At 43.5% G+C, this 25,693-nt stretch overlaps 1 protein-coding gene across 2 annotated transcripts in view; it reads left to right on the top strand.

The window, feature by feature from the left end:
• The window catches only part of SUSD2 (sushi domain containing 2), a 354,318-nt gene that overhangs the window by 152,049 nt on the left and 176,576 nt on the right, over positions 1-25,693 (top strand). For both annotated transcript variants that reach the window (XM_077292088.1, XM_077292084.1), the window contains 2 exons: positions 15,203-15,418; positions 16,157-16,405. In XM_077292088.1, coding sequence (XP_077148203.1) covers positions 15,203-15,418; positions 16,157-16,405 — 465 coding nt within the window. The remainder of the gene's footprint in view (positions 1-15,202; positions 15,419-16,156; positions 16,406-25,693) is intronic.

The raw sequence follows: 25,693 nt of genomic DNA, 5'->3' as shown, positions 1-25,693 counted from the left end.
AAAAAGTGCCATAACTAAAAACCATGTAGTGTCACCTTCTCAAACTGAAATTGGGTATGACCATCGGGAATTGCTGAGATTAGTTTCAGAGTCGTTTGAAGGGAAACATAAGGAATTTTCAGCCTTCTAGCTAAGGAAAGTCAGTAGCCTTTTCTGCAGCTCTGGAATTAATGCAGACTTGTCCCATAAACTCAGTGACATTTAAAAAAGGGACATAGGTTTCACAAGCTTGTCTTTAGTGGAAGGAACTGTAAACTACAATGGGATCCTGTTGTGAACTCCGTTCTCGGACTCCCTCCTGTGGTCGTGAATGGTACTTTGGTTAGTTCTGCTCTTGGACTCCCTCTGGTGGCTTTGAGCGGAACTGCTGGTCACTGAGGTTGGCTTTGTCAGCTGCTCTCGTTTAATGCTATGCTGGCTTCCCTATTTAACTCCACTCAGATCGTTACTTCATGCCAGCTGGCAATGGTTCAGTATTGGTTCAGATCTCTCTTGGACTTCTCTGAGGACCTGTCTACTCCAGCAGAAGCTAAGTCTTTGCTAGCTCATTTTTTGTTACTGCTTCCTGAATATATTTCTTAGTTCTGCTATTTCTAGTCCAGCTTGCTATCATGATATTCCCTTGCTAGCTGGAAGCTCTGGGGTGCAGAGTGGCACCTCCACACCATGAGTCGGTGTGGGGAGTCTTTTTGCTTACTCTGCGTGGTTTTTTGTAGTCTTTTGTGCTGACCGCAAAGTTCCCTTTTCTATCCTCTGACTAAATTAGTGAAGTCTGGCCTCCTTTGTTAAAACCTGTTTCATTCCTGTGTTTGTGACTTTCCTCTTAACTCACAGTCAATATATGTGGGGGGCTGCCTTTACCTTTGGGGAATTTCTCTGAGGCAAGGTTAGGCTTCTATTTCTATCTTTAGGGGTAGTTAGCTCTTTTGGCTGTGAAGAGTAGTCTAGGGAGAGTTAGGTACGCTCCACGGCTATTTCTAGTGTGTGTGATAGGAGTAGTGTTTGCGGTCAGCAGAGTTCCCACTTTCCCAGAGCTTGTTCCGATTTCTAGTTAAATCATCAGGTCATTCCGGGTGCTCCTAACCACCAGGTCCATAACGGTACAGCTGGCCACAAAGTGTTAATGCATCTCAAAGGAGGAATAAGAGAAGTTCTGAACCCATTTTTTTTCTTTGCAGTGTGTTTTGTCTCTCTTTTCCCCTTAATCTCTGGGTGGTTCAGGACTCAGGTGTAGATATGGATATTCAAGGTCTGTCCTCTTGTGTGGATCATCTCACTGCAAGAGTACAAAGCATTCAAGATTATGTAGTTCAGAATCCAATATTAGAGCCTAGAATTCCAATTCCTGATTTGTTTTCTGGGGATAGATCTAAGTTTCTGAATTTCAAAAATAATTGCAAACTGTTTCTTGCTTTGAAACCCCGCTTCTCTGGTGACCCCATTCAGCAAGTAAAAATTATTATTTCTTTGTTGCGTGGCGACCCTCAAGACTGGGCATTCTCCCTTGAGCCAGGAGATCCTGCATTGCTTAATGTAGATGCGTTTTTTCTGGCGCTTGGATTGCTTTATGACGAACCGAATTCAGTGGATCAGGCAGAGAAAATCTTGCTAGCTTTGTGTCAGGGTCAGGATGAAGCGGAGATATATTGTCAGAAGTTTAGAAAATGGTCTGTGCTTACTCAATGGAATGAGTGTGCCCTGGCAGCAATTTTTAGAAAGAGTCTTTCTGAAGCCCTTAAGGATGTTATGGTGGGATTCCCCACGCCTGCTGGTCTGAATGAATCAATGTCCTTGGCCATCCAAATTGATCAGCGTTTGCGTGAGCGCAAAATTGTGCACCATTTGGCGGTGTCCTCTGAGCAGAGGCCTGAGCTTATGCAATGTGATAGAACTTTGACCAGAACTGAACGGCAAGAACACAGACGTCAGAATAGGCTGTGTTTTTACTGTGGTGACCCCACTCATGCTATCTCTGATTGTCCTAAGCGCACTAAGCGGTTCGCTAGGTCTGTCACCATTGGTACTGTACAGCCTAAATTTCTTTTGTCTGTTACTCTGATTTGCTCTTTGTCATCCTACTCGGTTATGGCATTTGTGGATTCAGGCGCTGCCCTGAATTTGATGATTTGATGGACTTGGAGTTTGCCAGGCGCTGTGGTTTTTTCTTGGAGCCTTTGCAGTATCCTATTCCATTAAGGGGAATTGATGCCACGCCATTGGCCAAGAATAAACCTCAGTACTGGACTCAGTTGACCATGTGCATGGCTCCTGCACATCAGGAAGATATTCGCTTTTTGGTGTTGCATAATTTGCATGATGTGGTCGTGTTGGGTTTGCCTTGGCTACAGGTTCATAATCCAGTATTGGATTGGAAATCTGTCGTGATCTCTGCAGGCAGAGATCATAGCAAGCCTATAGAGGGACAAGCTCTCGGAAGATGGAACTATACTGACCATGAACTAAGCCTGCCGCGCAACTAGAAATAGCCAGGTAGCATTTCCTATTTATCGCTAGATGCCCAGCTCTGGCCTAAGACCTAAATAGCTAGCAGAGGGAAATATAAGACCTGGCTCACCTCTAGAGAAATATTCCAAAGAAGACAGTAGCCCCCCACATATAATGACGGTGAGTTCAGATGAAACAACAAACGCAGCAGGAAAATAGTCTTAGCAAATTTGAGGTCCGCTTACTAGATAGCAGAAGACAGATAGTATACTTTCATGGTCAGCAGAAAAACACTAACAAAACACCATCCAGAGATTACCTTAAACTCTGGCATTAACTCATAACGCCAGAGTAGCAATCCCTGATCAACGAGAGCTTTCCAGACACAGTAACAAAACTTCAGCTGTGAACTGGAACAAATAGGCAAAACGAAACATGGACAAAAGTCCAACTTATCTAGTAGTTGTCTAGAAGCAGGAACAAGCACTGAGAGGCATCAGATAACATTGTTGACCGGCAAGAAACCACCAGAGAAATGAGCTTAAATAGCGACACCCACTACTGATGGAACCAGGTGAAACAGGAAAGAGGATGACAAGTCCAATTCCACAAGCGGCCACCGGGGGAGCCCAGAATCCAAATTCACAACAGTACCCCCCCCTCAAGGAGGGGGCACCGAACCCTCACCAGATCCACCAGGGCGACCAGGATGAGCCCTATGGAAGGCACGAACAAGATCAGAAGCATGAACATCAGATGCATTGACCCAAGAATTATCCTCCTGGCCGTAACCCTTCCAGTTGACCAGATACTGGAGTCTCCGTCTGGAAACACGAGAGTCCAAAATTTTCTCCACAACGTACTCCAACTCACCCTCAACCAACACCGGAGCAGGAGGCTCAACTGAAGGTACAACAGGTACCTCATACCTGCGCAATAACGACCGATGAAAAACGTTATGAATGGAAAAGGACGCAGGGAGGTCCAAACGGAAAGAAACAGGATTAAGAATCTCCAATATTCTATAAGGGCCGATGAACCGAGGTTTAAACTTAGGAGAAGAGACCCTCATAGGGACAAAACGAGAAGACAACCACACCAAATCTCCAACACAAAGCCGAGAACCAACACGACGATGACGGTTGGCAAAACGCTGAGTCTTCTCCTGGGACAACTTCAAATTGTCCATAACCTGCCCCCAGATGTGATGCAATCTCTCCACCACCGCATCCACTCCAGGACAATCCGAGGATTCCACCTGACCGGAGGAAAATCGAGGGTGAAACCCCGAATTACAGAAAAACGGGGACACCAAGGTGGAAGAGCTGGCCCGATTATTGAGGGCGAACTCTGCCAATGGCAAAAAAGCAACCCAATCATCCTGGTCAGCAGAGACAAAACACCTCAGATATGTCTCCAGGGTCTGATTAGTCCGCTCGGTCTGGCCATTAGTCTGAGGGTGAAAAGCAGATGAAAAAGACAAATCTATGCCCATCCTAGCACAGAATGCCCGCCAAAATCTAGACACAAATTGGGTACCTCTGTCAGAAACAATATTCTCAGGAATACCGTGCAATCGGACAACATTCTGAAAAAACAGAGGAACCAACTCAGAAGAAGAAGGCAACTTGGGCAGAGGAACCAAATGGACCATTTTAGAGAAACGGTCACAGACCACCCAGATGACAGACATCTTCTGGGAAACAGGCAGATCTGAAATAAAATCCATCGAGATGTGTGTCCAAGGCCTCTTAGGAATAGGCAAGGGCAACAGCAGTCCGCTAGCCCGAGAACTACAAGACTTGGCCCGAGCACAAACGTCACATGACTGCACAAAGACTCGCACATCTCGTGACAGGGAAGGCCACCAGAAGGATCTTGCCACCAAATCCCTGGTACCAAAAATTCCGGGATGACCTGCCAATGCAGAAGAATGTACCTCAGAGATGACTCTGCTGGTCCAATCATCCGGAACAAACAGTCTATCAGGCGGACAACGATCCGGTCTATCCGCCTGAAACTCTTGCAAGGACCGCCGCAGATCAGGAGAAACGGCCGACAAAATTACTCCCTCCCTAAGGATACCTGTGGGTTCAGAATTACCAGGAGAGTCCGGGTCAAAACTCCTAGAAAGGGCATCTGCCTTAACATTCTTAGAACCCGGTAGGTATGACACCACAAAATTAAAGCGAGAAAAAAATAAAGACCAGCGCGCCTGTCTAGGATTCAGGCGTCTGGCAGTCTCAAGATAAATCAAATTTTTGTGGTCAGTCAATACCACCACCTGATGCCTAGCCCCCTCGAGCCAATGGCGCCACTCCTCAAACGCCCACTTCATGGCCAAAAGCTCCCGATTCCCAACATCATAATTCCGCTCTGCGGGCGAAAATTTGCGAGAAAAGAAGGCACAAGGCCTAATGACGGAGCAGTCGGAACCTTTCTGCGACAACACTGCCCCAGCTCCGATCTCCGAAGCGTCAACCTCAACCTGAAAAGGCAGATTCACATCAGGCTGACGCAACACAGGGGCAGAGGAATAAGAGTCTCCAAAGGCTCTAAATCAAAACCACAACGATTGGCAAAGGACCAATCCATAAGACTCAGAGCGGCGCCAGAGTCAACATAGGCGTCCGTGGCAATGGATGACAAAGAGCAAATCAGGGTTACAGACAAAATAAACTTAGACTGAATGGTGCCAATGGAAACAGACTTATCAAGCTTCTTTGTACGCCTAGAGCATGCTGATATAACATGAGTAGAATCCCCACAATAGAAACACAATCCATTCTTCCGTCTAAAATTCTGTCGCTCGCTCCTGGACAGAATTCTATCACACTGCATACTTTCTGGCGTCTTTTCCATAGACACCGCCAGATGGTGCACCGGTTTGCGCTCCCGCAGGCGCCTATCAATCTGAATAGCCATTGTCATGGACTCATTCAGACCTGCAGGCACAGGGAACCCCACCATAACATCCTTAACGGCATCAGAGAGACCTTCTCTGAAAGTTGCCGCCAAGGCGCACTCATTCCACTGAGTAAGCACAGACCATTTACGGAATTTTTGGCAGAAAACTTCAGCTTCGTCTTGCCCCTGAGATAGTGCCATCAAAGTTTTTTCTGCCTGAAGTTCCAAATGAGGTTCCTCATAAAGCAAGCCCAAGGCCAGAAAAAACGCATCCACATCGCGTAACGCAGGATCCCCTGCTGGCAATGAGAAGGCCCAATCTTGAGGGTCACCCCTGAGCAAGGAAATCACAATCCTAACCTGCTGAGCAGGGTCTCCAGCTGAACGAGACTTCAGGGACAAATAAAGCTTACAATTATTTCGGAAATTCTGGAAGCTAGCTCTATTCCCTGTGAAGAACTCCGGCAAAGGAATTCTCGGGTCAGATACCGGAGCATGCACCACAAAATCTTGTAAATTTTGTACTTTCGTGATGAGATTATTCAAACCCGCAATTACACTCTGGAGATCCATTATTGTCAGGTGCACACAGAGCCATACAGAGATTAGGAGGAGAGAGAGAAAAAAGACTGCAGCAAGGCAGACTGGAGGGAAAAAAAAAAAAAAAAAAATTTCCAGCAGACTTCTTATAACTCTCCTTTCTCAACCTGGGTCTTTAACACTTTATTGGCCGGTCAAACTGTCGTGATCTCTGCAGGCAGAGATCATAGCAAGCCTATAGAGGGACAAGCTCTCGGAAGATGGAACTATACTGACCATGAACTAAGCCTGCCGCGCAACTAGAAATAGCCAGGTAGCATTTCCTATTTATCGCTAGATGCCCAGCTCTGGCCTAAGACCTAAATAGCTAGCAGAGGGAAATATAAGACCTGGCTCACCTCTAGAGAAATATTCCAAAGAAGACAGTAGCCCCCCACATATAATGACGGTGAGTTCAGATGAAACAACAAACGCAGCAGGAAAATAGTCTTAGCAAATTTGAGGTCCGCTTACTAGATAGCAGAAGACAGATAGTATACTTTCATGGTCAGCAGAAAAACACTAACAAAACACCATCCAGAGATTACCTTAAACTCTGGCATTAACTCATAACGCCAGAGTAGCAATCCCTGATCAACGAGAGCTTTCCAGACACAGTAACAAAACTTCAGCTGTGAACTGGAACAAATAGGCAAAACGAAACATGGACAAAAGTCCAACTTATCTAGTAGTTGTCTAGAAGCAGGAACAAGCACTGAGAGGCATCAGATAACATTGTTGACCGGCAAGAAACCACCAGAGAAATGAGCTTAAATAGCGACACCCACTACTGATGGAACCAGGTGAAACAGGAAAGAGGATGACAAGTCCAATTCCACAAGCGGCCACCGGGGGAGCCCAGAATCCAAATTCACAACAGAAATCAATGTCTGTGTCTAGTTGGGGTTGTCAAGGGGTACATGGCGATGTTCCGTTGGTGTCAATTTCTGCTTCCACTCCTTCTGAAGTCCCTGAGTTTCTGTCGGATTACCAGGATGTATTTGATGAGCCCAAATCCAGTGTCCTACCCCCTCATAGGGATTGTGATTGTGCTATAAATTTGATTCCTGGTAGTAAGTTTCCTAAGGGTCGACTTTTCAATTTATCTGTGCCAGAGCACGCCGCTATGCGGAGTTATATAAAGGAGTCCTTGGAAAAAGGGCATATTCGCCCGTCTTCATCACCGTTGGGAGCAGGGTTCTTTTTTGTGGCCAAGAAGGATGGTTCTCTGAGACCCTGTATAGATTACCGCCTTCTCAATAAGATCACGGTCAAATTTCTGTACCCTTTGCCTCTGCTGTCTGATTTGTTTGCTCGGATTAAGGGGGCTAGTTGGTTCACCAAGATAGATCTTCGAGAGGCGTATAACCTTGTGCGTATTAAACAGGGCGATGAATGGAAAACAGCATTTAATACACCCGAGGGCCATTTTGAGTACCTGGTAATGCCAATCGGGCTTTCAAATGCTCCATCTGTGTTTCAGTCCTTTATGCATGACATCTTCCGAAAGTATCTGGTAGATTCATGATTGTATATTTGGATGATATTTTGGTCTTTTCGGATGATTGGGAGTCTCATGTGAAACAGGTCAGAATGGTATTCCAGGTCCTTCGTGCTAATTCCTTGTTTGTGAAGGGGTCTAAATGTCTCTTCGGAGTTCAGAAGGTTTCCTTTTTGGGCTTCATTTTTTCCCCTTCTACTATCGAGATGGACCCTGTTAAAGTTCAGGCCATTTATGATTGGACTCAACCTACATCTGTGAAGAGCCTCCAGAAATTCCTGGGCTTTGCTAATTTTTACCGTCGCTTCATCGCTAGTTTTTCTAGTGTGGTTAAACCTTTGACTGATTTGACAAAGAAAGGTGCTGATGTGGAGAATTGGTCCTCTGCGGCCATTGAGGCTTTTCAGGAGCTGAAACATCGTTTTTCTTCGGCCCCTGTGTTGCGTCAGCCAAATGTTTCGCTCCCTTTTCAGGTCAAGGTTGATGCTTCTGAGATTGGAGCAGGGGCTGTTTTGTCTCAAAGAAGTTCTGATGGCTCTGTGATGAAGCCATGTGCCTTCTTTTCTAGAAAGTTTTCGCCTGCTGAGCGTAATTATGATGTTGGCAATCGGGAGCTGCTAGCTATGAAGTGGGAATTCGAGGAGTGGCGACATTGGCTTGAGGGTGCCAAGCATCGCGTGGTGGTCTTGACGGATCACAAAAATCTGACTTATCTCGAGTCTGCCAAGCGGTTGAATCCTAGACAGGCTCGATGGTTGCTGATTTTCTCCCGTTTCGATTTTGTGGTCTCATACCTTCCAGGTTCTAAGAATGTGAAGGCGGATGCCCTTTCTAGGAGTTTTGTGCCTGATTCTCCGGGAGTCCCTGAGCCGGCTGGTATTCTCAAAGAGGGGGTAATTCTTTCTGCCATCTCCCCTGATTTGCGGCGGGTGCTGCAGGAGTTTCAGGCTGATAGACCTGACCGTTGTCCAGCGGAGAAACTATTTGTCCCTGATAGATGGACTAGCAGAGTTATTTCTGAGGTTCATTGCTCAGTGTTGGCTGGTCATCCTGGGATTTTTGGGACCAGAGATTTGGTGGCTAGGTCCTTTTGGTGGCCTTCCTTGTCTCGGGATGTGCGTTCTTTTGTGCAGTCCTGTGGGACTTGTGCTCGGGCTAAGCCCTGCTGTTCTCGTGCCAGTGGGTTGCTTTTGCCCTTGCCAGTCCCGAAAAGGCCTTGGACGCATGTTTCCATGGATTTTATTTCAGATCTTCCTGTCTCTCAGAGGATGTCTGTCATCTGGGTGGTTTGTGATCGCTTTTCTAAGATGGACCATTTGGTACCCTTGCCTAAATTACCATCCTCCTCTGATTTGGTGCCATTATTTTTTCAACATGTGGTTCGTTTGCATGGCATTCCGGAGAACATTGTGTCGGACAGAGGTTCCCAGTTTGTCTCTAGGTTTTGGCGGTCCTTTTGTGCTAAGATGGGCATTGATTTGTCTTTTTCTTCGGCTTTCCATCCTCAAACAAATGGCCAAACCGAACGAACCAACCAGACTTTGGAAACCTATCTGAGATGCTTTGTTTCTGCTGATAAGGATGATTGGGTGACCTTCTTGCCATTGGCTGAGTTCGCCCTTAATAATTGGGCTAGTTCGGCTACTTTGGTTTCGCCTTTTTTTTGCAGTTCTGGTTTTCATCCTCGTTTTTCTTCGGGGCAGGTTGAGCCTTCTGACTGTCCTGGTGTGGATTCTGTGGTGGACAGGTTGCAGCAAATTTGGACTCACGTAGTGGACAATCTGACGTTGTCCCAGGAGAAGGCTCAACGTTTCGCTAACCGCCGTCGTTGTGTTGGTCCCCGACTTCGTGTTGGGGATTTGGTTTGGTTGTCTTCTCGTTACGTTCCTATGAAGGTTTCTTCTCCTAAGTTTAAGCCTCGTTTCATTGGTCCTTATAAGATTTCTGAAATTCTCAACCCTGTGTCATTTCGTTTGGTCCTTCCAGCTTCTTTTGCCATCCATAATGTGTTCCATAGGTCATTGTTGCGGAGGTATGTGGCGCCTATGGTTCCCTCCGTTGATCCTCCTGCCCCGGTGTTGGTTGAGGGAGAGTTGGAGTATGTGGTGGAAAAAATTTTGGATTCTTGTATTTCGAGACGGAAGCTTCAGTACCTGGTTAAGTGGAAGGGCTATGATCAGGAGGATAATTCCTGGGTTGTTGCCTCCGATGTCCACGCTGCCGATTTGGTTCGTGCCTTTCATTTGGCTCGTCCTGATCGGCCTGGGGGCCCTGGTGAGGGTTCGGTGACCCCTCCTCAAGGGGGGGGGTACTGTTGTGAATTCCGTTCTCGGACTCCCTCCTGTGGTCGTGAATGGTACTTTGGTTAGTTCTGCTCTTGGACTCCCTCTGGTGGCTTTGAGCGGAACTGCTGGCCACTGAGGTTGGCTTTGTCAGCTGCTCTCATTTAATGCTATGCTGGCTTCCCTATTTAACTCCACTCAGATCGTTACTTCATGCCAGCTGGCAATTGTTCAGTATTGGTTCAGATCTCTCTTGGACTTCTATGAGGACCTGTCTACTCCAGCAGAAGCTAAGTCTTTGCTAGCTCATTTTTTGTTACTGCTTCCTGAATATATTTCTTAGTTCTGCTATTTCTAGTCCAGCTTGCTATCATGATATTCCCTTGCTAGCTGGAAGCTCTGGGGTGCAGAGTGGCACCTCCACACCGTGAGTCGGTGTGGGGAGTCTTTTTGCTTACTCTGCGTGGTTTTTTGTAGTCTTTTGTGCTGACCGCAAAGTTCCCTTTTCTATCCTCTGACTAAATTAGTGAAGTCTGGCCTCCTTTGCTAAAACCTGTTTCATTCCTGTGTTTGTGACTTTCCTTTTAACTCACAGTCAATATATGTGGGGGGCTGCCTTTACCTTTGGGGAATTTCTCTGAGGCAAGGTTAGGCTTCTATTTCTATCTTTAGGGGTAGTTAGCTCTTAGGCTGTGAAGAGGCGTCTAGGGAGAGTTAGGTACGCTCCACGGCTATTTCTAGTGTGTGTGATAGGAGTAGTGTTTGCGGTCAGCAGAGTTCCCACTTTCCCAGAGCTTGTTCCGATTTCTAGTTTACTCATCAGGTCATTCCGGGTGCTCCTAACCACCAGGTCCATAACAGGATCCTTCCTCTTTGGCTTAGGTTTTGGGGTTTTGCTATTTGGACTTGAGTTTGGAACAGTCTATTTGGGCATGATCCATTTTCCCACAATAAACACAAATTCTTTCTTTTGGGCAATGGGATCTTTCAGGCTGTGCTGCCTTTCTGTAGGGGGACTTTGAAGATGCTCTCCTGAACAGGACTCTAAAACCTTGAACCTTCTCCATTGGACTTTCTTTCAAACATAAATCCACTTCAGTGACAAAAAAATAAGATCATCAAGGGAAAAAGGCAAATTTCCACCATTATGTTTGTCCTTGATCCGACTAGATAGGCTAGCATTGAAGATAGCCAGAAGAGTGTCATTGTTTGGCAAATTCGGATGGCATGGTTTGGAATTGGATAGCATAATATCCCACAGAATTAGTCCCTGAGGTAGAGTATAATTTCAGCGGCTGAGTGGACATGACCTGGTTCGCCAAATGCTCTATGGAAGGCAGACAGTAAGGAAGTAGGTCATACAATCGGTCCCATAATGGTGCGGCTCAATCCAAGGCATCTTCAAACAGCAAATACAAAATATATGCCACTTTTGACCAGTCAGAAGGCATTGTTGAAAACGAGGTTTGAAATGTATGGTATATTGGTTTACAAAGCTTTGCCAAGCCTTAGGAGATCCAGGAGTAGGTAAAACCGGCATCAGTAGGCCAATGTGGAGATGTTCCTCAAGAAGAATGAAGATAGCTATGGAAGGTGTCGGAGTCGAAGGAATTGGAGTCAGTGCATCCATACAATCTAAGAAGTCATACACACCATGCACAACCTTCCATTGACTCTCAGCAATTTGCACAACCATTCCAGATAAGTCCTTTGTATCCAGCAGCAATGGCGTTAAAGCCGCTGCACCCTTGGTTTCCATTACCTGAGTATTCTGTTAATGGGTCACCTTGTGAGTTGGATCCTCTAAGCCATAGGTCAGGGTGTGCAGTACTGACTGTAGAAAATGATGTAGTGGCAGCAGTAAAGGACAGCACAAAGATGACTGATGACCAGGAGAGCAGGTTATGTAGGAGAGCACATGGGCAAGTGGAGCAGAAAGCATTAGATGCTGCTGGAGTGCAGCATTATACAGAAGTATATGCTGTCCAGAACTTGCAGCAGCAATATAGTTTATAGCGGAGATATATGCAATCAGGAACTTGTAGCAGGGATGTGGTTAATAACAATACGTTCAATCAGAAACTTGCAGCAGGGATATGGTTAATAGCGTCTTCCGGTCTTACCAGCTTCACAGCGTTCCCTGGACCCGGATCAATCAGCGCAAGTTCTCTACAGCGGTATTCCCGCCTTGCCAGTGCGCCCTTCCTAATAGTCTTCCCAGGAGTCTCCAGGTCTAATTGTCCGGTAACATTTGTGCGCAGGCCACTTGGGCCTATACATTTCTGCTGCCCTGCTTCCAGTTTCATATATGATGTTTCTGATGAAGGTCTTGTGACCGAAAACGTTTAATATCATCAATTAGTGAACTGGTTGCACCAATAAACGAAAAAACTTATTTTTCATCTTGCAAAAAGAACTTTTGAGTGCCAAGTTTATTATTTATTCATTGACGGGCTGGAAACCCTACTTGAGCACCACCCAGGAGCCTCGAGTGCCGTGTGTAATTTGTGTGTATGGTTAATAGCAGAGCCAGCTGGCTGAATCAGAGTCTTGAGGTACATAGGGCTAGATCCTGCAAAAACACTTAGCTAGGTGCCATAGTTTCATGAATACTCAGAAAGCTTATAGCTGCCTGAGCTTCTCTTACAATCTCTTGGGTACTGAAGTCAGTGGTGTCTCTTGGGTTAAAGGAGTAACCCAGCGTAGACTAGTATAGAGGGACTCAGCCATTATAAGGCCGGAGTCACACTGCAGCGAGATACGCTTGAGTGTCGCAGGTTAAAAACAAGCTCTAGCACCGGCACTCTGGAGCGGAGCATGCAGCTCCATGTATTGCTATGCGGCCGCACGCTCTGCTCTGGAGTGTCGGTGCCAGAGCTTGTTTTTAACCTGCGAGACTCGGCCGTATCTCGCTGCGTGTGATCCCGGCCTAAAAGGGAGAAAGGTCTAGTACTAGAGCCAGGTTAGGCAAGTAAAAACAAGAAAGGGAATATAGTGAATTAAGTAAACCTATAATGTAGAGGATATGGACTCATTCAGGGAATATTTTTTTTTTTTTTACTTAAATTCATGTAATTTTGGTTAAAAATAATTCTTACCATTGGGTTTCATTAGAAAATGTTGCAATGTTTGCCTTTTAGCCTTCTATCGTCTTTGTGTTGCACTGTCTCTTGATGGCTATAGAATTTTTCTAATTGGTTTTCATTAAATATTTTGCTCTGTTTGTACTCTAAAAACTCTGTGTTACACTGCCTTTTGCTGGCTGCAGAATGAACTAAAGGTGCATTCTCAAGTTTGAAAGTTATACCTTATCCATAGGACAGGGGATAACTTCTGAATTGCTGATGACACCTGGGACACCCGCCGAAAACAGTTGAGCACAGCTCTCTGCTGTCTCTGGTGGTCCCATTAAAAATTAATATTGTGGCAATATGCATAGTTGGCCATCGCTCCATTCTGCTGAAGTGGGGATACTAGTAGCCTAGTGATCGAGAAGTTATAACTTCTTAACTTGAGACTACCATTTAAACTGGGAAATCATTTGAGATAGTTTGTAACTCTTATCATCCGCCTTCCGAGTTCTTCGCAGATGATTTATCACTACAAAGTACAGCTGAAATTTCAATTGGTCATAAATTGGCTGAAAGCTGCTCTGTAAAAGGAAAGTAACAGTTAAAAACACTGACTGAGAAATTCTCAGTTAACACAGTAGGTAGACAGCAAAACATAGTCTATAGAAGTCAAAATTTTGAATACAACCCAATTGCAAAACTTTTTTTAATGTGACTGAAATGCAAAAAAATTTTTTAAATAAAAATATATGCAGTTATGTAAGAAAGAAAATCGCCTCAAAAGGTGTCCATATTATTGAATTTGAATGTTTTCCACACAAAATGTACAAAAAGATATATACTAAAAAATCATATGGCATAGTTAATTTACTTACAGGGATATTAATTTTTTCCTTTTAGATGCTTCAGTCATTTTTTTAAGTCACAATAGGAAGTGACATAATATTAGCATTTAATTTGGAATTGGATCCTCAGCAATAGTTTGACAACTGAGAATAACATTGCAATTTTGTCAGTATGTTCAACAATATCAAAATGACAGCCTTACCATCAGTTGTAGAGAAGCTTGTTTGAAAGTGATAACAAATATGGCCGTATTACCTTCTCAAATTTGCAAAAAATGGCAGCAACAACTAAATAGAACAAAATCAATAAATCTTAAAACACATATAGGCCACAGCTCTATACTTTAAAGCTAATATGTCAGCAGGTTTTTGCTATGTAATCTGAACACAGCATGCTGTAAGGGTTAAAACACAGTTTTGCCTTTCTTATCAAGCTCAGTGGTTTTATTTGCTTACAGTGATTGTTTTAGCAGCATGAGCTTCTCATTGATGTGACTTGTTGGTTGCAGGAGCCCTGGTCTCATAATACCCCTCAGATGATGGGCACCGCACTATCAATGGACTAATGCACAGAGAGCTTTGTGTGGGCGGGGTTAGCTTTCTCAGCTCTGCTTCACACTAAATCTAAAAGCTCTGATTGTGTCAGAATGGCTTACCCAGTAATCCAAGTGAGAAATCTCTAGATTCAGGTTCTCTTTGCCTACATAATACTGCTCTCAGATGAGGTAGCAAAAACCTGCTGAGAGATTTCCTTTAATTTATTATTATATGCCAGTGTACCATTTTCAGCTGTGGAAATACTCACATTGGATAGATACAGCTGTATCTTACATACTAAAAAATATATGACATTGATCGATATTTGGATGACAGTCAGCAATGCAAGTCAATGAGTACATGCAAACCATCAGAATGCACTATGATGAAGTTCCACAGAGTGAAACAATGGAGAAAATTTAGACATTTTTTCTCCATCTTCTCAACAGTGAGAATAGAAGCACACTATGACCACACGCTGACCAAAGTCTGATCAGAGTGGGATTAGAATAATTGATCCAGTTTTTTCAGATGACAAAAATTCACTTGTCTGCAGTAGCCCTAAGACAAAATGGTGGCAAATTCTAGCTAGTAGATATGTCCAAATATGATTTAGTACATGTGTTTTGGCGGGGTTATCTGGCTGTGTTTTTTGAACATTACCAGTCATGTGGTTAATAAAATATGTGCTTCTCAGATTCTTATGATTTTTGTGAAAGAATGCAAAAAAAATGACAAAAAAGCAATAAACATTAACACATGCTTTTAAAAAAAATGTAGAAAAAAATTGTGGTTGCTGTAGTCTTGAAAAAATACAAACACAAAAAACAAGGGAAGTTGGAAAGGAAACACTACGGACAAAAATTCAGCAAATATACTGTGACATTTTTGTATTGACCCTCAGCAATCTGGAAACAGCATTCAGTACCATATTCAGTATTGCGTGATTGTAAACTAGGTGGGAACGATTTCTCTGACATTTCCTCAATTTATAGACATCTGAGCTTTTAATTTTGATTTCGCTATGTTTTAAAGGCATAAAAGAAAAAGTGATTGCAACATTTCGTGAGAGAGCTCGGCGCTCATCATCTGACAAGGTAAAGGTGGCCAGCATTTCTTCAGTGGCCATGAAGGAAGAAGGCACTGATATCGTGGAGGTGCGGCTGAAAAACCAAACACAAGATGAACTAGAAACTCTATTGAATGGAGAGGTCCTTAGCTTTAAAGAGCAGAGTTGGATGGATATGAAAGGTAAGTCAATGTCTGTGAGAACTCCTGTATTGTAGAACAGTGTGCATGTATAGTGTAGGGCGTTGTGCTTTATGCAATGATGCTTGTGTATGGCATTTTAATGTGAATTTTTTTCTCCAAGAAACAATATTTTTTTAGTTCAGAATATCTCTACATTTATGTATTTGCTTCGGTAAACCTATACTTCTGTTACCTATATAGCACCAACATATTCCATTAAAAGATATTAGTTTCATACTATAATTGGAGGTACATGGGGCTACATGGTACATGGGGGTACATTGTCTTCTCATAGACTACAACATGCAACCCAGAACTTAAATGTCATCTTAATACAGTCACATGCATAAGCATTTAATAGGATATTAATGTCAGATGCTAAAAATTGAGATTTTAGTTAGGAGTGAGAACACTACCAACCAGGGAAGAAACAGAATTGCAAATGTTGGCGTATACAAGGAATCATGGTTGAAAATAAGCCTATTGATTATTGATCTTGTAGATGACTTTACATAATACTGCATAATTACCATTTTAGCTTAATTGTGTGCGGTACTGTTATAATGATCAGTCTTAGCTGATCTGATGTTATGTATGGATAGTATGCGATTCAAGTACAAGATATAAAAATAAGGTGGGGAAAATAGTAAGGTAATTAAATAGCAACAATAGGAATGTTTAATTGCTTAAATAGTTTCTTGGACATTAATAAAAATAATTCATGTTTAATTGTTCCAGGAGTTTTCATATTTTCTCCAATTAACTCAAATGTTACGGTGATGTTTCCAAGTGGTGCTGGGGTGGAAGTAAGAGCCATAAGTGAATTTCTGAGTGTTTCTGTCCTTCTCCCTGAATTATTCCAATACAAAACCCAGGGGCTTCTAGGAGTCATGAACAATGATCACGAAGATGACTTTACTATGAGGAATGGAACACAATTGCCAAGTTCTGCTACCCCACAAGAAATTTTCAACTTCGGTGCAGATTGTAAGTATGGACAGAAACACATAGATTTGACCAATTTTTATTGGCACAAATATTGCATCAAGTATGGAAATATTAATATTACAGTAGTATTGTAAAAATAGTATCACATATATGATGTTTATTACTAGCTCTCTGCCTTTTGGAGCTCAGTGTATGTACTACAGGAAGCAGAATTGGCAACTCCTGCTCTAGTCCTAGCCGTCACCTTATTTCGAGGTCCTGGGAACCTGAAGAGCTGCTAGGTCTTGGCAGATCAGCTCTATAGTGCAGTCAGAAAGCCACAGTTGACCTGTAGATAAAATGACAGTCTAAATTACATGACAATAGGAGTAAAAACTATATTTTTATTTTATGAGTCACCCCAAAGTTCCTTTAGGAGTTTATGAGGGATACAATGGGGAAAATTAACAGAGTTAAATGCTCCAGAAGTGTTTTTGGCATGGCTTCCCAGTAAATGGGCATGGACTGATACATGACACTGCATGCCCATATTTCTACATAAATTATTACCTGCATTAGTCCTAAAATCTTGACTATGTTCTAGTCAACAGAATTGACAATCCTACAGGCCTTGGAGCTTCAATTCCCTGACTGCACAAATCATTCTCTGGTGACTTAAATTCTGGAAATTTTCACCGTTATTCACCGTGTTCCAAATTATTATGCAATTTGTTTAGTGAATGTGACTTCCTAATGCTGCAAATTCAACAAATGAGCATTTTCATTTCTTTAAAACATATCAAATGTTTAGAAATTCTACTGTGCCTAATAATTTGGAACAGTGCATTTTGAGTTTTTATTCATTTTGGAGATTATACTGTTATCATTGGGAGGTTTAATACCGTATATACTCGAGTATAAGCCGACCCGAGTATAAGCCGACCCCCCTAATTTTGCCACAAAAAACTGGGAAAACTTATTGACTCGAGTATAAGCCTAGGGTGGAAAATGCAGCAGCTACCGGTGAATTTCAAAATTAAAAATAGATGCTCCATACTGTTCATTATGGCCCCATAGATGCTCCACATAAAGCTGTGCCACATATAATGCTCTGCACTGTTCATTATGGCCCCATAGATGCTCCACATAAAGCTGTGCCATATATAATGCTCTGCACCGTTCAGTATAGCCCCATAGACGCTCCACATAAAGCTGCCCCATATATAATGCTCTGCACAGTTCATTATGGCCCCATAGATGCTCCATAGAAAGCTGTGCCATATACAATGCTCTGCACCTTTGATTATGGCCCCATAGATGCTCCATAGAAAGCTGTGCCATATACAATGCTCTGCACCTTTGATTATGGCCCCATAGATGCTCCATAGAAAGCTGTGCCATATAAAATGCTCTGCACCTTTGATTATGGCCCCATAGATAGCTGTGCCATATACAATGCTCTGCACCTTTGATTATGGCCCCATAGATAGCTGTGCCATATACAATGCTCTGCACCTTTGATTATGGCACCATAGATAGCTGTGCCATATACAATGCTCTGCACCTTTGATTATGGCCCCATAGATAGCTGTGCCATATATAATGCTCTGCACCTTTGATTATGGCCCCATAGATAGCTGTGCCATATACAATGCTCTGCACCTTTGATTATGGCCCCATAGATAGCTGTGCCATATACAATGCTCTGCGCCTTTGATTATGGCCCCATAGATAGCTGTGCCATATATAATGCTCTGCACCTTTGATTATGGCCCCATAGATAGCTGTGCCATATACAATGCTCTGCACCTTTGATTATGGCCCCATAGATAGCTGTGCCATATATAATGCTCTGCACCTTTGATTATGGCCCCATAGATAGCTGTGCCATATATAATGCTCTGCACCTTTGATTATGGCCCCATATATAGCTGTACCATATACAATGCTCTGCACCTTTGATTATGGCCCCATAGATAGCTGTGCCATATAAAATGCCCTGCACCTTTGATTATGGCCCCATAGATAGCTGTGCCATATATAATGCCCTACACCTTTGATTATGGCCCCATAGATAGCTGTGCCATATACAATGCCCTGCACCTTTGATTATGGCCCCATAAATAGCTGTGCCATATACAATGCTCTGCACCTTTGATTATGGCCCCATAGATAGCTGTGCCATATAAAATGCTCTGCACCTTTGATTATGGCCCCATAGATAGCTGTGCCATATACAATGCTCTGCACCTTTGATTATGGCCCCATAGATAGCTATGCCATATACAATGCTCTGCACCTTTGATTATGGCCCCATAGATGCTCCACATAAAGCTGTGCCATATATATAGTGCTCTGCACCGTTGCCCCATAGATACTCCACATAAATCTGTGCAATATACAATGCTGCTGCTGCAATAAAAAAAAAAAAAACACATACTCACCTCTCTTGCTTGCAGCTCCTCAGCGTCCCGTCCCGGCGTCTCTCTGCACTGACTGATCAGGCAGAGGGTGGCGCGCACACTATATGCGTCATCGCGCCCTCTGACCTGAACAGTGAGAACAAGAGGACGCGAAGACGGAGCGGCGCCCGGCGTGTGGAACGGGGACAGGTAACTATGTAATACTTACCTGCTCCCGGCGTCCCTGGCTCCTTCTCCCGGACAGCTGGTCTCCGGGTGCCGCAGCCTCTTCCTCTGTCAGCGGTCACCGTTACCGCTGATTAGAGGAATGAATTTGCGGCTCCACCCCTATGGGAGTGGAGTCCATATTCATTTCTCTAATGAGCGGTACCATGTGACCGCTGAACAGGGGATGAGCTGCGGCACCGAAGACTGTGGGACGGGCAGGGGGAGCGCCAGGAGCGCCGGGACTAGGTGAGTATGCGACACGCTCTCTCCCCCTCACCCGCCGACCCCACCGCCGATCATGACTCGAGTATAAGCCGAGAGGGGCACTTTCAGCCCAAAAACTTGGGCTGAAAATCTCGGCTTATACTCGAGTATATACGGTAAATAGTCATAGTATTTTAGTATATGTCATAGTCACTATTATTTAATTAAATAAATAAATGTGGCATTATGTTGCCAACTTGTTCATTCCATGCCCATTTCTTAAAAATCATGGAGTTCATGCAAAATACTTAATGTAGTAGTTTTTACTGTGGCGCATATTCATTTTTCATCATCTAATTTGGGTAAAGCTCAATCTTTTGAATGAAGGTTATTTTATTAAACTTACTTTCATGTTATGGGTTAAAAATGTTCTATGAAACTCAGTCTTGTCAAGATTTTGGAAATTATTCTTGTGTTCAGTGAGATCTTGATTAAAATCTTTCTTTTCAAAAGAGATGTACTCAATTTTGCTGAACACTGTATATTCCATAAAGGCAAACCATGGGGCTGTTAGAGAGAGGGGTTTGCAGATATCACCGATCCCAATGATTTATTACATTACAAGAATAAGAACTGATGCAGCTACCTCTTGAGAGGAATTACATTATTACCTAACAATAAAAGAATTGAACAATTGGTCGTGGAAAGGCAGTAAAGGTAAAACAGCCATTATCTGTACTGGATGAAAAAACCTGGCCCGTTTATGTTAGGTCCAGTTTGATCTATTTTGTGAATATTAACATTGCCACAACATATATTTTGCAAAAGGGTTGAAGTTGAGTCTGCCACATCTTACAAAAATTAATAACTATCAAGAACTTGCAAATCCTTTGTTTTTGTTGCCATGGAGTACCATTACCCTTTTGTGGAGGAGATCCCACCTACTTATTTAAGCTGTTTAATTTTTTGTTTTATTTATTTTACTCACTTACATAGCACTGTTAAGTCCATAGCTCTTTATAGACATTATCTGTCCCCATTGGGGCCCACAATCTAGATTCCCTATCAGTATGTATTTAGAGTGTGGGGGAAAACCAGAATACCTGGAGGAAACCCAAGCAAGCAGAGGGATCATACAAACTCCTTGTAGATGTTGTTCTTGGTGGAATTTGAACTCAGGACCTCAGTGCTCTATAGCAGCACTTATAACCACTGAGCCACCGTGCTGCCCTCAACAGCCCGCATTTATACAATTGTTATGTCTTGTCCTATGCAACTTTACATTGTGATTCTCTCTGCTGAGTGCTGCTTGTAATAATAATAATAATAATTTTTATTTATATAGCGCCAACAGATTCCGCAGCACTTTACAATTAAGCGGGGACATGTACAGACAAATTCACAATACAAGTTAAGACAATTTAAACAGTGACATTGGGAGTGAGGTCCTTGCTCGTAAGCTTACAATCTACAAGGAAATGGGGGGGACACAATAGGTGAAAAGTGCTTGTTATTTCAGGTCTGGCAATTATAATAAATAGGGATCTTTATATAAAGCTGCATGATCGGGTCATCAGCCCGTGTGTTTAAGTGCAATAGTCAAGTATCAAGTGCAGTTATCATGTGCATGGAGGGTGTGGAGACAGATGAATAGTGGGGTGCAGATTCAGAATAATATTTGGAAGGAGGGAACAGGGCAAAGTTAGTTTACTGAGTAGTTGATGTGGTAGGCTTGTTTGAAGAGATGGGTTTTTAGAGCGCGCTTGAATAGGTCAATAATTGAATAAACAATTTGATTTGCTCTGTCCTGGTCCAGCATCCAGTCCAGTCCTCTGTAGCAGTTAGTCTTGACACGTGTACCGGGGTACAGCTGAGCATTCTGGATGCCTCTGGTGCTTTCTAGGCCCTGCAATGTAAAAATATACCAGTGTGGCTTTGTAGTTTGGTTTACATCATAATGCCATGTGAGGCCTAGTAACTATGGTCCCCAGTATGCTGGGAGGCCAGAGACTCCCATGATGTCGGGTTAAGAATTTATCTGCTCTTATGGGTATAATAACAAAATCTATACTTGAGTGCTCTTCTGTCCATTTACAGATCCCATATGATATTTCAACTTCTAGCACAAGAAAGATAGCAAAAAAAATCTTCAAGATTTTTGATCTTGGGCATTTAAGAAATGGGGCTGGTTTTAGAGGGGTTGTCCACTGGACAGCCGCATCACTTGACAGGAGTGTGACCTCGCTGTGCCCACTAAACGGCCTGTGACCGGGAATATGTATAACGCACACATCATTGCCATTCCCGGCTCAAAAAACTTACAATCTAGGACCGATTCTTTTTAGCCTCTATTAATGACCTTATGGATGGGATTGAGAGTAAAGTGTTAGTCTTTACTGATGACACCAAACTATTCAGGGTACTAAAATCTGATCTTGACATTACAATATTGCCAAACGATCTGAATAAGATGTCTGAATGGTCAAACACTTGTTAAATATGATTTAATGTAGAGTAATGCACCTAGGATGGAGTAATCCTATTGCTGAATATACACTGCTTAAAAAAATAAAGGGATCACTTAAACAACAGAATATAACTCTAAGTAAATCAAACTTCTGTAAAATCAAACTGTCTACTTAGGAAGCAACACTGCTAACAATCAATTTCGCATGCTGTTGTGCAAATGGAATATACAACAGATGGAAATTATTGGCAATTATGAAGACACACTCAATAAAGGAGTGATTCTGCAGGTGGGGACTACTGACCACATCTCAGTACCAATGCTTTCTGGCTGATGTTTTGGTCACTTTTGAATGTTGATTGTGCTTTCACACTTGTGGTAGCATAAGACGAACTCTACAACCCACACCAGTGGCTCAGATAGTGCAGCTCATCCAGGATGGCACATCAATGCGAGCTGTGGAAAGAGGGTGTGCTGTGTCTGTCAGTGTAGTGTACAGAGGCTGGAGGCACTACCAGGAGACAGGCCAGTACACCAGGAGACATGGAGGGGGCCATAGGAGGGCAACAACCCAGCAGCAGGACCGCTACCTCAGCCTTTGTGCAAGGAGGAACAGGAGGAGCACTGTCAGAGCCCTGCAAAATGACCTCCAGCAGGTCACAAATGTGCATGTGTCCGCATAAACGGTTAGAAACCAACTTCATGAGGATGGTCTGAGTGCCCGACGTCCACAGAAGGGGGTTGTTCTCACAGCCCAACACAATCCAGGATGCTTGGCATTTTCCCACAAAACACCAAGATTGGCAAATTTGCCACTGGTGCCCTGTGCTCTTCACAGATGAAAGCAGGTTCACACTGAGCACATGTGACTGAAGAGACAGAGTCTGGAGACGCCATGGAGAGAGATCTGCTGCCTGCAACATCCTTCAGCATGACCGGTTTGGCAGTGGGTCAGTAATGGTGTGGGTGGCATTTCTTTGGAGGGCCGCACAGCCCACATGTGCTCGCCAAATGTAGCCTGACTGCCATTAGGTACCGAGATGAGATCCTCAGACTCCTTGTGAGACCATATGCTGGTGCAGTTGGCCCTGGGTTCCTCCTAATGCAGGACAATGCCAGACCTCATGTGGCTGGAGTATGCCAGCTGTTGTGAATTCTGCTCTTGGGCTCCCTCCGGTGGTTGTAAGTGGTAGTGCTGCTGTCTCTGAATCGCAGCATTTGTCAGGTGTGTTCAGTTTTTGTAAAGAACAAAGAAGAAAGCAACAACACCAATTGGAGAACATCCTAAATGAAAATATCAATGTTCAAAATCAAGAAAGTAGAAAAAATATAAATTTTATTAGAGTCCAAAACACACAAAACTCAATTAAAACCATTTAAAAACCATATAACAACATACCCCAGTGAGAGGTAAAACCCCCCTGGACCCCCACATACACAGTTGGTAATAGTAACATGTGAACAGGATAATCCTGAAAAAAAAAGGGCTGTATAAATACTGAAAGCCTTGAATTACTGGTATAGGTGGCATTTGACCTCAAATGTAATTGTCTCAAAGTTCATCTTATGTGGTCTGTCTTTCAGTATTTAGGAGTTCGGCGCTGGTATGGATGTTCAGGGATTGGCTTCTCGAGTGGATCAACTTGCTGCTAGAGTACAGGGTATTTCCGATTATATCGTTCAGACTCCGGTTTTAGAGCCTAGAATTCCAACTCCTGATTTGTTTTTTGGGGATAGGTCCAAATTTCTGAGCTTTAAAAATAACTGTAAACTGTTTTTTGCTCTGAAACCCCGTTCCTCTGGTGATCCCATCCAGCAGGTTAAAATTGTTATATCTCTGCTGCGTGGTGACCCCCAGGATTGGGCATTTGCCCTGGAACCTGGGAATCCGGCGTTGCTTAATGTAGACACCTTTTTTCAGGCGCTTGGGTTATTGTATGACGAACCTAATTCAGTGGATCATGCTGAGAAGACCTTGTTGGCCCTGTCTCAGGGTCAAGAAGCGGCAGAATCATATTGCCAGAAGTTTAGAATATGGTCTGTACTGACTAAATGGAATGAGGATGCCTTGGCGGCAATCTTCAGAAAGGGTCTTTCTGAATCCGTTAAAGATGTTATGGTGGGGTTCCCCACGCCTGCTGGTCTGAGTGATTCTATGTCTCTGGCCATTCAGATTGATCGGCGCTTGTGCGAGCGCAGAGTTGTGCACACTGTGGCATTGTCTTCCGAGCGGAGTCCTGAGCCTATGCAGTGTGATAGGATTGTGTCTAGAGCTGAACGACAAGGATTCAGACGTCAGAATAGGTTGTGTTTTTACTGCGGCGATTCTGCTCATGTTATTTCTGATTGCCCTAAGCGTACCAAGAGAATCGCTAGTTCTGTTACCATCAGTACTGTACAACCTAAATTTCTGTTATCTGTGACCCTGATCTGCTCATTATCGTCATTTTCTGTCATGGCATTTGTGGATTCAGGCGCCGCTCTAAACTTAATGGACTTAGAATTTGCCAGACGTTGTGTTTTCCCCTTGCAGCCTTTGCAGAGTCCTATTCCTTTGAGGGGCATTGATGCTACACCGTTGGCTAAAAATAAACCTCAGTTTTGGACACAGCTGACCATGTGCATGGCGCCAGCCCATCAGGAAGATTGTCGTTTTCTGGTGTTGCATAATTTGCATGATGCTATTGTGCTGGGTTTCCCATGGTTACAGGTGCATAATCCGGTATTAGATTGGAAATCTATGTCTGTGACTAGTTGGGGTTGTCAGGGGGTTCATGGTGACGTTCCTTTGATGTCAATTGCCTCCTCCCCCTCTTCTGAAATTCCTGAGTTTTTGTCAGATTTCCAGGATGTATTCAATGAGCCCAAGTCCAGTTCCCTTCCACCGCATAGGGACTGTGATTGTGCTATTGACTTGATTCCAGGCTGTAAGTTCCCTAAGGGCTGACTTTTCAACCTGTCTGTGCCAGAACATACCGCCATGCGGAGCTATGTTAAGGAGTCCTTGGAGAAGAGGCATATTCGGCCATCTTCTTCACCATTAAGAGCAGGTTTTTTTTTTGTTGCCAAAAAAGATGGCTCCTTGAGACCCTGTATTGATTATCGCCTCTTGAATAAGATCACGGTCAAATTCCAATACCCTTTGCCTTTGCTTTCTGATCTGTTTGCTAGGATTAAGGGGGCTAGTTGGTTTTCTAAGATTGACCTTCGAGGGGCATATAATCTTGTTCGTATTAAGCAGGGTGACGAATGGAAAACTGCGTTTAATATGCCCGAAGGCCATTTTGAATACCTTGTGATGCCATTCGGACTCTCTAATGCTCCATCTATGTTTCAGTCCTTCATGCATGATATATTTTGGAGTTATCTTGATAAATTCATGATTGTATATTTGGATGATATTTTGATTTTTTCAGATGATTGGGAGTCTCATGTGAAACAAGTCAGGATGGTATTTCAGATCCTTCGTGATAATGCCTTGTTTGTGAAGGGGTCTAAGTGCCTCTTTGGAGTACAGAAGATTTCTTTTTTGGGCTTCATTTTTTCTCCCTCATCTATAGAAATGGATCCGGTTAAGGTTCAGGCCATTCATGATTGGATCCAGCCCACATCCGTGAAGAGCCTTCAGAAATTTTTGGGCTTTGCTAATTTTTATCGCCGTTTCATTGCCAACTTCTCCAGTGTGGTTAAACCCCTGACCGATTTGACGAAGAAAGGCGCTGATGTGACGAATTGGTCCTCTGCGGCTGTTTCTGCCTTTCAGGAGCTTAAACGCCGATTTACTTCTGCCCCTGTGTTGCGTCAGCTGGATGTTTCTCTTCCTTGTCAGGTTGAGGTTGACGCTTCTGAGATTGGGGCAGGGGCCGTTTTGTCTCAGAGGAATTCTGATGGTTCCTTGATGAAACCGTGTGCCTTCTTTTCTCGAAAGTTTTCGCCTGCAGAATGCAATTATGATGTCGGCAATCGTGAGTTGTTGGCTATGAAGTGGGCATTTGAGGAGTGGCGACATTGGCTTGAGGGGGCCAAGCACCGTATTGTGGTCTTGAC

Source organism: Ranitomeya variabilis, chromosome 1 (assembly GCF_051348905.1).
Source record: "Ranitomeya variabilis isolate aRanVar5 chromosome 1, aRanVar5.hap1, whole genome shotgun sequence".
Taxonomy (NCBI): Eukaryota; Metazoa; Chordata; class Amphibia; order Anura; family Dendrobatidae; genus Ranitomeya; species Ranitomeya variabilis.
The sequence above is the reverse complement of the archived record's forward strand: the minus strand, read 5'-3'. Positions and strand labels throughout refer to the sequence as shown.